The sequence below is a fragment of the Eschrichtius robustus genome, chromosome 3 (assembly GCF_028021215.1).
Source record: "Eschrichtius robustus isolate mEscRob2 chromosome 3, mEscRob2.pri, whole genome shotgun sequence".
NCBI lineage: Eukaryota > Metazoa > Chordata > Mammalia > Artiodactyla > Eschrichtiidae > Eschrichtius > Eschrichtius robustus.
Window position 1 is genome coordinate 16987901 of NC_090826.1, and position 12769 is coordinate 17000669.

Below are 12769 nucleotides of genomic sequence, written 5' to 3' on the forward strand. Positions count from 1 at the left end.
TGCTTGGCATGTTATTATTTTATGTTCAGGTTCATTGGGGGGCGGGTGTTGGGATCTAAAAATGAGGATTAGCTCATGACCTGGACCTCAAGTCCTTCCCTTCCCTTTGCCGACCTGAGGGTGGGGCCCACAGGTTCCTAGGATGGGTTGTGAGGGTCCTGTGTGCGGTGCATTCTCCCACACAGACTCATTAAACACCCCCTGCCTCCCCAGGAGGTACAGACTGAAGACACTGCAAACACAGAGGGGAAACTCAGGTAAGAAGTTGTAATTTTACCAAAAAGCCATCATTACTCTGATAAAAAGATCTATTCAAAGGGGATGCTGCCAAGGTTACTGGTCCTCAAATTGAAACCTGACACCCCCATCCGGTATTTCAGTTTAAATGTTCAGAAAAGGGAGGAGTTAAAAAAAAAAAAAAAAAAAACCCCAGCAAAACCCAGGGCTAAATAAAGTGTTAGCAAGAGAGACGCCTGAGTCAGCACCTCGGCCGCAAACTTGTACATACGTACTCAGAGGAAACAGTGAAACAAACTCCAGTCTTAATTCCATTTGAAAATCCTTCAATATTCTAACGAATACTGCTTTGGTCATGTGTTGCTAACCAACAATCCTGAGCTGGATGACGTGGCACACTCCATGCACACATTTTTTTCCATTTTTGAACAATGTGATCTAAAAGATCCTTTCTGGATGTTTCGGAAGGATGCTTTCAAAAAAAGAGAAGTGAGATCCAAGAAATGGCGGACTTGGAGGATGGGAAGAAGAAATTTTATATAAAAACCCGTGTTATTTTCCAAATGTATTTCAGGCCATTTTACTCTTCAGAAAAGGTGGTCAGACTTCTCAAAAGTGCAAGGTGTATTTGATTTCCCACTTTTTAATAATAGCAAAACTGGAGGATGCTATGACATGTAATACGTTCGCCATCCTTTCTGAAATGCGTGGAAGTAAAAAGCCTTTGAAGACAAAAGTGAGACAATCCCTTGGCTCACTGCAGGAGACACGCAGGTGCACCCTCCTTTCCCAGCACTAAGTCAGAGACCAGCGGGCAGGATGTGAGGCGGGTGCACTGGAGCCGACACGGAGAGGAATCTAATCTGAAGACACTTTTCCACAATTACGGCAAGTTCTTCACTTTCATGCTTTATTGAAAGTAAAATATGAATCAAAGACAGGTATTGGTAAGCAGGTTATGTCTCTAAAGAATTACTTTTAGTTCAGAGCAGAATGTTGTCCCATCTCCTGTGATACAAATCCTTTATGGACCAATGCATCTGGTATGAAACTCAAGCAAGGAAATATAACAGAACTTTATTCCCTCCCGTGCCTATAAATCTCATATGTAAACATGATTTACTGATACTGCTACTAAACTTCTTCAGTCTTTACTTGCCCATTCCCCCCCCCACCCCCCTTAAATATAAAATTTGAAACATTTCCTTCAAGTCTGATGGCCTTCAGTGCAATCTGCTTTGACATAAGGCATTTGGGGACAGTCACTTTTGAATGGTTTTCTGCCTTGCGGAGGAGTCATGTAATGGTTTAATTCTTAAATCCACTTTTTCTGTAATGCCCTAACATGTCAAACTCCTCTTCCTTTCTGGTCATTTCTTAGCAGTCAGCAAATGTTCAAAAAGATTAATGTCCAAGAAGACCAGTACCTGGGAAAAGAAACACATGTGGAGGTACAGTTGTGAGCTGCAAGGTAAGAGTTCATATATTCCATCTGCCAAGAACGCATCACCAACAGGGAATATCCAACTTAATAAATGAGCGCAGAAGCCTTTTGACGTTGAAGGATAAGAAAAAATATCAACAGACTCCAGGTTTTCGGCTAAAGCACATTCCTGTTGAAAGCCACGCGGCTCCTATTAGTTATCTTCACACAAGTTAATCAGATTTTACTGATGCTTTCATTTGATGGCCATTTTTCATAAAGAAATTTTTTGCTTTGTTTGTTTTGTTTTAACCACATCAGGAGTTTCTGTGTAGTGGGAACGTGTAGACAAAAAGCCGCACTGAGAGGGAGGCTTTATTTAGGCCAGTAGCTTGGCTCACTTGTTCGCTTTAGCAAAGAACCCCTGGTATTCGATTCAACCTCATTCTTGGGCAAAGTTGAAACCTGTCATGGATCTCTGGACTAGGCCACAAAGAATCAAACTGGCAACAGTTAAATCTGTAAATGTCAAAGGTCTGGATTCGACTATGTGTACAACTATAGTGGCCAAGATGTAGTAGGAGGCACTGCCGTTTATCCATTTAAAGTAATAATCCAAGAAATGCCTAATTCTAAATAGATCAATGATACCTTTTCACTGAACCTAATATAATTCAGCAAATTCTTCTCCTCTAATTCTTATCAGTTACATACAAACTGTTTTGCTCTAAGATGGGACTGACAGGAGGAACTTGAAAAGGTTAAGTATAAAAATCAAAATGCCACTAGCTAATTCCCCAACTTCCCCCCAAAATGAGAAAGAAAAAGCAGAATGGACATCTGGCAGTAGATACGTCTAACACACAGGCCCTATTTGAGGCCCTGAGGCCTGAGTGCTGATACAGATAATGAAGAAGCTTGAATAAAAAATGCATTTAACTAAAATTAATTTCAGTCATGAGACTCAGATGGAATTAAATTTTAAAATCAAATCATAGGCTTCACTTTAATAGAAAATTACAGTATGACTCTGACATTCATGAACAAAACGTGACAAATGTAACTTACCTTTAAACCCTTCTTCTGGCATACACACTGGAAGGAAAAAAACAGAATTCCAAATTGAAAAGATTGTCACTACCGACAGTAATAAGTTCACTTCAATGCCTAAAGACGAAAAGTTTAAAATAACTTTTAATTACCTTATTCACCTATAAACATTACCTTTGAAGTTATAGATAATAATCAAATGAAAATCTTTCTCTTTGTTTTATTTCTATCAGAGCAATACATATGCATCACTCAAAAGACAAATACTGGGAGAACAAGGGTTGTAACTGGAGCCAACATTTTGCATGATGGGGGGAGGGGGCTGGAGAAAACCATGTGGCCATCGCCCTCTCTCCCCCTCCCCCTCCCATTCCCACACTCTAGAAGGAACCACTTTCAGCCCTTGCAGCCACTTCTGGTATTTAACCTCTGTTATTTCTAAATAACATGCTTATATAGCTAATTCATAATTTTAGATACTATCTAATAATTTCAGTGAAAGATAAAAATTTAGTTCTTCTACCACCTCTTACATACCACCTGCCCCGGAAGTACATACCACTGTCCTGACACAGTGACAGTTTTTGTTAAGCTAATCTCCAATGTTCACGTTATTTTGTATTCCGTAATACTGCTCACAGTTGACCTCCCTGGTGTACCTTGGTTAGAGTTCCTGTCTGGTATGACTGTGTCTTTCTGGGGTTGGTAACTACTGCATTATTTATGTGTTTCATTTTCTCTGTACTATCTCCAATTCAAGTGTAAACTCTGAAAGAGCTGTAAACCTCAAGACAGTCATCTATCACTTCCACTCTTCCCAGGGGACATCCTGTGCCAAAGCCTGCATCCCACTGCTCCAATCTGGATCGGGTGTGCTCAACAGCTGCTGCAGAGCTTCCGTCCTGGAATTTCCCCCTCACCAGCTTCTAGGGCATCTATTCCTATGTTGGATCCCTGTTTTTGGGTTCCACTGTTGACTTCTTTCTTGATTTACTCTCTCATTTAACAGAGCACACCCTCTCAGAGTATCTCGGCAAATGGTGTGTGAGAGAAATTTGAGGCCTTACATTCAAAGAGCCATCAAGTGTGACGTTAAAATAAAGTCTGTCTAGTTATAGAATTCTAGATTCAAACTCACTTTTCCTCAGAATCTTGTGGGCACTGGTCCATTAGTTTGTCTTTCTGACTCTTCATCCTGTGAATGTGTCTTGTTTTTCCTTCTATACTTCTAGATGCTTTTAGGGTCTTCTTATCCCTAGATTTGTACTTTACTGCACCAGGCCCTTGGTGCACCCATTTTTTATTTTCATGAATTATTTTCTGTTCTCTGAATGTTCCTTACACATAGACTATTTGCTCTTTCTCTCGTATTGTTTATAGTTAATTTTTAAGCTTTCTTATGCTTCCTGTGTTGTCTATTTTCTCTGGGCTCCTTTTTTTTTCAGTCTGTTGATTGACGTCTTTTGGTTTCATGCTCTTTGCTCAACTGTCTGGTGCTCTCTAGCTGTCCATTTCCACCTATTTAAGTGTGAGGCACTAAAAAGATGCCTAAAAACTGTCCGGTGGGCAGTGGTGGGCTTCACCCAAGGGTACCTGGGAGACAAACCACTTCCTAAAAATATTTGTAGGTTGTTTTCTTGAATTGCCCGTTTCCCCAGAGGATCATCCCTTCCCTCGAGCTGCCAGTATTTGAACAAAGAGCTGGTGGGTGGTCTCCCTGTTTGGTAGGTAATGGGCCTCATTATCACCTTTCTAGGTTAATTTCTTCTAAGAGCTGAAACAAACTCTACAGGTTGAGAAGAGGCAGTGACATGAGGGAAGGGCTGTGAGGATCTGCAAGGTAGTGAGCTGTCTAACTACTTCTTATACAGCTTCCAACCTGCCTTTAGGTTTAGACCCCACTCTTACGTTCAAAGGCACCTAGGGCATCCAATTCCTGTGTACCTGTCTGAGGCTCTGCAATTTGAATTAGCTTTGCTTTTTGTTGACCTCTTTCACCTGGAGGCTTACGTTTTTTTGTTTCCTATGGTAAATTAATTAATTAGTACTGTTTTCTCCACTTTCTAAATTTTCATAGGTATCATTCTTACTATGATCTTTTCAGAGCAATAATGTACGATTCTACCTTAACATGTAGAAGCTTTGTTCAAGTTTAAAAGTAAAAGCATTGTAGACTAAAGCATCAATAACTATAATCCCACCTTCCTTTAACAAGTTCCTCAACAAATTCCCAAAACAAATTGGTCTTTACCTTGCATGACATCATCCATTGCAGCATAATCTGCAATTGGTTCATCAGCCTAGAAAACAAATGAAGACAATTCAAAACCACAAGGGAGTGGAAGCCAGGAGGAGGATAACGTCTCATCCACCTCACACGGAAGGCTGGTCCCGAGCCCACCAGTGTGTTGCTCCAAGACACAAGTACAAACACTGTCCAGTGGAAAACAGGGTTCAAGCCAGAGCTGGCAATGTCCAGGATTAACAAAGGATGCCTTGTCAATGGTGGGTCTAGACTCAATACCCTGATAACCGCACAGACTGCACACTAGATGTGGCACTGTTTTCCTGCTCCTCAAATACCTTTAGATGCAGAAAGGTTCAGATACCCTGAGGTTACTAAACACTGATCTAATTGATATGACTTAAGGTGCCAGTGATGACAGCGTGAGTTGGCAGAAATCAAGTCAGAATGGTCCTCTAAAAATGCCAATTAGGTTAAAAATACGTTTTCATCCCTCCTCAACATCAAGAAAAAAATACCCATGTCCTTTTTAAGGCAGAAGCCAGCACTGAGTCTGAGCTTGCGGTGGGATTAGCTGCAAGGGCCAAGAGGACAATGACCAATATGGACTCTAGTTGCCCACGTGAAGTACAAACGCTTTAACTGCACAGGCTGTTTCTAGGATTTCAGACGGCGTCCTTAGGATTCAGCAAACCAAAGAGGCTTTCAAAATAATTCCACAGAACCTACAGTTCCAAGAAAAGCAAACAGGAAGGGGGTAGGTAGCAGGATTGGGGGTGTGTGTGTGTGTGTGTGTGCGTGCGTGCGTGTGTGTGTGTGTACATATGCGTCTGCATGACCATTTCCAGGGCCTAACTTTATCTGATCACAATTGAGGCTCTACGGTATGAAAAATATATTTCACAGTTCAAAACCTGAAAAATATTCTATCACATCATGCAGGGGGCATGCTTCTAGCCACAAAGAAACAAAAGAGGCAAAGGAAAGTGACAAAATCAGGCCCTGAGGGAGGGCAGGATTGGGCTAAAGAGGCTGGTTCAATGATTCTTCTTCTGTGACAAAGTTTCAGAAGCCCCTACTTTCTAAAACACACCTACCTCTCCTAAATCCGTTCTCCCTAAAGCCAATTTCCACACCCTGGACAAGAATCCCATGAAGCCAACCAAAAGTATTTTGACTATTGTGGCCAAGCCTTGTGTCTTATGCCTGTTTCCTGTACTTATGAGGAAAGGTGGAGATGCTCTAATAGTAGAAATACGGTTAAGTAATTCGCTGATCCAAAAGTTAGGGAGGAGGTTAAATCTAGATTATTTTAAACAAGAATTATTAAAACCCCACAAGACCCAATGATGTTGCGACCTCCCCTAAGTCTCTCATGGCTCACCCAGAGATGGACAATGTAGAGGCCAGCAAAACTCACAGCAGAAGCTTCTTACCACACCCTGTTGAGAACCTGAGGTAACTGTAACCACCACTGCACGCAGTTTACACATGAGAATCCCTAGAATCCCTCAGGTAAAGAGCTGTTACCTACCTTTAACAAAATGACAGATTCAGGAATGACGCCAAGGGTTCCGAGGGTGGCACAGTCATCACTTAAAATCTTTCCATCAATTGACAGATTCTGGTCAAAAGGAGCAACTGAAAATGCATGCATGATCTGTGCCAATATAAAAGAAACAAAGTTTGTATAAAGCAAAATACTGAGACTTATACCCTATTTGAAGAAATAATGCATAGATTCTGAGGGCGAAATAAAAGACTTCAGAATACAAAAGATACAGCAGTTTACAGTCAGCTCGCTTGCTAAATTCCTACTGAGACTCTAATCCCAATACATCTGAGAACATTCTTAGGAGGCCTGATAGAGAATTAGGAGACAATTATACCCACAGGACCTTGTCTTCCGCATCTGACAACCTCTCCACGGGTCGGGGTGCGGAGAAAACAAAGGAGCAGAAGGTGGGGCTGGGCTGACAGCTCCTCTGGTAATAAGGCTTGAGCAAGGCCGTCACTGTCACCCCCATCATGCCCAGGTTCCACATCATTTTAATAACCAAGTCAATTCCAAATTCTTTCATAAGACCATCTCTAAATTAACCAGAAGGCTATCTGGACTCTTCTCGTTTTGATCCCCTTAGTGAGCAGCCGGGACTACAAAATTCAGCCATTGGGCCCTGTCACATATTCTTAGACCGAATCTTGCCTCTAGGGACCAGAATATGAATTTCTTAAGGGTAGGGGCCATATACTCCAGCCCAGTTCTAGCCAAGTCTTAAAAATTGAATACATTCAGAAAGACTATTGTGCATAATACTTAAACATTGTTTTCAAATTCAGGAAAATTTTTTATCACGTCCAGGGAGTAAATACCAGTGCGAAGTAAGGAGGAGCTGGGCTCAGAGAGGCACACATAGGTACCCTTCAATGATACATTCTAATTCTTCACTTGGGTGTATTCTAGAGTATTCATTTTATTATGCTGCATAACCGAGTTCCATACTCCTTGAATATGTTCCATTACATGTATCTCATTACACCAATAGCCATGTGACAGGGAAACCATTCTACCCTTTTATGCACTCTATTCCTCTACTCTTTGAAAAATCTGGAAAGACAAAACAAGCAGCCCTGAACCAACTGTGTATATAATTGGGCCCGAGAGCTTTCCAGCTGGGAAGACCGTGACCAGAAAAGTGATTTTAATAACAGTGCACAGGAAAATAACAACAGGATAACAACACTGGCCTCCTCCCTAACTGTTAGGCCAGATTCGTAATTGGACTTCTCAAAGGGACATCAGGCCCTCAGAAGCAAGCAGAGACTGATTAAACAGGGATCTGTAGCTACGGTGCACTGACATCATCAATGATCTGTCTATGAAGCAATGAGCCTATTTCTGGTACGTGAGAAGTACTGACGGGACAGTTCTACCGAAGGCAGTCCAGCACACGGGCATCAGGCAGAGGCAACAGCCCCAGTTAGTAAATATGACCCATGAAGAAGAAAGCACAGTTACAGAGGAAGTGTCTGATACCAACTTAATGCGGGCAATGTCACAGCTGCATGACTGTAGGAATGCTAGTTCACACGCCTCAGTGGGATGCACAGGGTCTTCGCACCACCACACAACATTGGACCAACCGCAAATACCTCTAGACACGAGTTCCATCACTGAGGGGTGGAGGCTCATACTTTTATATTTTGAGCGCACAGACAAGGACATTTCAATTCATTCAACAACTCATGAAGATTTATTACACCATGTGTTGACTACTGGGCTAGGTACTGGAAATATAAAAGTGAATAATCCCACCCCGGAGAGGTCCAGAGGACAAAACCAAACAGTGAAGATGGTGGCAGAAAGTACACATTGCTCCTAGCGGAGCACATAGAAAGGAGCAGTTAGCTGTGTAACTGAAGGCCAAGACAGGTTTTGCAGAAAAGATGTTGTGAAAGATGAACAGTGCTTACTAGTGAGGAGAAAACGGTATTTCAGAATGAGGGAACAGGCCAAAGGCATGGAGGCCTGTGCCCTGTATAATAATAATTCATAAACCATAAATGCTAGGAGAATGCTTCAGAAGAATTAACATTCTATAGGTCTGTTTAACAAGCGGGTGCAGCACTGTTGATCTGTGGGGCATAAAAGGAACAATGAAAACTCTGTTCCTACAAGGTGAGCGGCTCCATGCTGCTTGCCATGGGGGTGTGAGTGTGTGGCTGAAATAAGGAAAATGGAATAAGGAAAATTTCCTCCTTTCTAAAGCAAGCAATACTACCCACTCAAAACCTCTCTTTGGGAAAATGGAATAAGACAATTAAACACCAAGCATATTCTCAGAAAGGAGATGGATAAATTGTACTTTATGGCCTCATAGGTGGATGAATTAAGCAACTATAAATGGGTGTAGTTGCCATCCTATTAACTTGGAAATGTAGTATACCCTAGAGGACAGGCTCCATGAAACATAAAAAAAATGCACTACACGCTTAAAAAGTCACCCACCACCACTGGCTGAGGATCACATGCATGCCCACCACAAGCTCTAACAGTTCTCAGGTTGCTGGGCAAAAAGGTCCCGTCTAGTGGGAGCTTTCAAAGCTACCACCACGGATCAGTGAAGGGAAATTACACTTCACTGCCCTTTCTTTTGACTGTTTAGATCACAGTGGTCCTCGAAGCAAGGATGGGAGATGAGAGGAGGGACACGGCAAAGGAGCCATCCAAGGAGAGCACATTTGGGGGGTTTCCTGTGAATAGCTGCTGCCTTCTAGCAACTCATTTGTGCAGGTAACATGCACATAGATAGAGGTTATTTCTGCTGACTTTTGATTTATTCTTTAAAAAGGGTAGTCCACAATAAAAAGCAGCACAGGCTTTGAAAATGTCTTTATCCACAGGGGCTCTTTTTGTAATTTAAAGGTTTTGAATGTTCGAGGTTTACCACTGACAGGCAGAAAGCCGGTGATAGAAACAAGCTTTCTCAGATGTAAAAGCTACAATAACAGAGTAAAGATATTATGCCAACACATTTATTTTCAGAGCCATGGGTTCAACCAAGGGAAATACTGTTCCCGGGACAATCTGGAACACATAACACCCTCAAAGGAAGCCTATACTTTTTCCTCAATTACAATGATAAATATTAGCAACAAGGAAAAATGCATAACCAGTAAACCATGCCACGTGAAAGTAGCAAAGAGGGAAATTTGGTCAACTTTTGGGATCTGTATCAGTGACTAAAATAGATAAGGGGCCAGATTTTTTTTCATGTACATCTTGAATTTATCTGCCTCTTTTTCCTGGGTTTTGAGATGTACCATTGGCATGCTCATTTATAGTACTTTAGTATTGCTACCAAGAAACAACAATATCATGAGGCATTTTCATAATGCATCCACTGCGTTGATGTGCAAAAGCAATGGAGGGGGCGGGTGGGATAGAGTGGGAACGATCTAAAATGAACCTTCAAAAAGAACAACCTCGGGCTTCTCCGGTGGCGCAGTGGTTGAGAATCTGCCTGCTAATGCAGGGGACACAGGTTCGAGCCCTGGTCTGGGAAGATTCCACATGCCGCGGAACAACTGGGCCCGTGAGCCACAACTACTGAGCCTGCGCGTCTGGCGCCTGTGCCCCGCAACGGGAGGGGCCGCGATAGTGAAAGGCCCGCGCACCGCGATGAAGAGCGGCCCCCGCACCGCGATGAAGAGTGGCCCCCGCTTGCCGCAACTAGAGAAAGCCCTCGCACGAAACGAAGACCCAACACAGCCAAAAATAAATAAATAAATAAATACAGTAGCTATTAAAAAAAAAAAAAAAGAACCTCAACACGTAACAACTTAAATGGCTCTCAACATTTCTCATTATTATTGGAAAGCTACTCAGAACTTGCTCAAGTTCTCAGAATCCCCAAAATACTTTTCATCTTCACAGAAAGATTCTTGGCTAATTTTGAAAATTTTGAAACTCTTTCCAAAGAAAGAGTTATTTTAATTTGGTGACCCTGCAAGCATTATTCTAAACTCAAAAAAGCCCTCAATGGCCTAATACTTAGGTGCAAAGCAGAAACTCGTGAAGGTCCTCCAAGTTCAGAGCATAATTAAACAAATGCTATATTTCCCTCACCTGAATTTTCAATTCTTTTAATGTTTGATTAGCAGAAACAAGAAGAGCTTTTTCACCACGAACTTTTCTATGTCGCATACTCCGCCGAATAACTTGCTTTTGGTAGGCTATATAATTTTGATGGGATATCTTTTGCCGCTTTGTTCCTCCGTTGCTCTATAATAAAGATCCGAAAAAAAAGAAAGTACTGAAATTACCCACACTGTGACCCGTGCTCATAAAGTTCATCAGGCAAGCAAAAGCTATTTATTTATCAGACTGTTAACCATTTGAAATTCAATATCAACAGTGAATAGGAACTCGCTGGAGGTTCTTAGTAGGCTCAGACAAAATTGAAAAAATTAAACGATAAGTAAAATACACTTCTAACTGCACATAAGCTCCAGGATCTTAAAATGTATGTATTATAAAAAGGAAATTTAAAAGCAAAATAAGTTTGACCTTAGAAAGACACAATTATGATAAACTGAAAAAATTTTAAGATTATTAAATTTAATCCAGTCAGTGTCAAAAAGGAAAGAAAGGGGTGCAGAGGCAGGATAACTGTTCTGGATAACAATCTAAACTGATACAAAACAATGCATATCTTAATTGTATGCTGGTTTGAGGAGGGAAAATTGCTTCAGACACATTTGAGATAGGTGAAGAAATCTGAGGTTGGGTAAACAGGACACTTTCTTTACTGATAAGCTGGTTTAAGAACTTGGAGGTGGAATGCCATGATGTGCACAATTTACCTAAAGATGGTTCAGCAAAAAGTACAGGCATACATATGGGTATATAATATATATTGTACTAGTCTTAAGAAAAAAATAGACGAGAACCAAGTATCTTTCTACAATACTCCAATAAATGCCTCATCAAGAGGTTAACAGTCAAGATTCTTCTGCTAACCAGGACAGGGAATGAATGAAACAAGATTTTTACAATAATATTTTCCCCTGGTTTAATTAAATCTGGATGAGGTAACCCCCAGGCTCTGGCTCTGGTTTCCATAGTTGTCACTGAGTGTCAGGTGTGCATAATCAGAGCGGTTTAGGGGTCATTATGGACACAGATGCCACACGTGCATCATCAATGGAGCTCCAGAGATCTACAAAGCAGAGAGGATCGGGGGGTAAACAGAAGAGCATTTGTTCAGGGTGATAGGCCACTGGCTAGGTGCTGCACAACGCTAGGTTCAGCTCTAGCTGTGCGTCTCAAGAGGCACACAGGTGATTCTAACATAAGAAACAACGTGGGAGTTAAAAAAAAAAAAAAATTCATGACACATTTTTCTCAATCTCAACTATTAAAGAAAAGGTGAAATTGGACCTAAATTTCACAATTAGGAATATAAGGGAAAATATCTACAACAACCTAAAATTTTACTTTAAAATATAAAACAAACCAAATAACAAAGCCCTGAGCATTAAGCAAGATATATTTTTTCATGGGTCTAAAAGCCTTTCCCAGAATTTTTTTTTTTTAAATCCATAGAATTTAAATCCAACTTATCTGACAAAAAGCAGTCCACTGGTTTTAGAAGGCTTTCAATTACCTAAGTAATATCCAATACTGGGTACATTATTAACCTAAATTGTAGATAAGGTCAAAGTCAAAGGAAGTGGGTTGATCTAGCTTAGAGAAAAGAGGAAAGGGGATTTGTTCATTTCCATTAAGGACAAATAGAAATGCATCATTTTATATTACAGGGATTTAAAACAACAACTACAGGTAAGCTTTGTATTGAGATAGTGCAACGTATTACAAAGAAAAGATTTGAGGAGGCTGACATTCTGAAAACTCTTGACGTTCTTCTGGGACCAACTACTCTTTTCAAAAAGGAAGGTTACACCTTTTTTGCAAGACAAAAATGTTTAAAACATTATAGAGTATACAACAATGAGAAGGAAGACAAAAGAAAATTCAAAGTACAAAAAATAATTATGTCATAAAAAACAATGTTCCCCAACAAATATTCTCTATCGTATTTATAAAAGTGAAATCTGTTGTCATCTGCAGCTGAGGAACAGAATGGCAATTTAAAAATTGCTGGGGGTATGACAACAATAGGTAAAACTAGACATTAAAAAAGTTAAAGTTTCCCAAAAATCTAAATCACTTGAAAACGTTTTAAAAAGTTTTCTAAATAACTCTTAGGCTGAAAAGTAAAGTTTGAAATGACAGAAATAAGTACAGTAAG

General features: G+C 40.7%; 1 protein-coding gene across 5 annotated transcripts in view; it reads right to left on the minus strand.

Moving 5' to 3' along the window:
- Positions 1-1125: 1125 nt before the first annotated feature.
- USP48 (ubiquitin specific peptidase 48) overlaps positions 1126-12769 on the minus strand; it is a 64530-nt gene continuing 52886 nt past the window's right edge. For all 5 annotated transcript variants that reach the window (XM_068539107.1, XM_068539104.1, XM_068539106.1 and 2 more), the window contains 5 exons: positions 10585-10740; positions 6490-6615; positions 4962-5010; positions 2729-2755; positions 1126-1664 (listed from right to left, as the gene is read on the minus strand). In XM_068539107.1, coding sequence (XP_068395208.1) covers positions 1642-1664; positions 2729-2755; positions 4962-5010; positions 6490-6615; positions 10585-10740 — 381 coding nt within the window. In that variant the 3' untranslated portion in view covers positions 1126-1641. The remainder of the gene's footprint in view (positions 1665-2728; positions 2756-4961; positions 5011-6489; positions 6616-10584; positions 10741-12769) is intronic.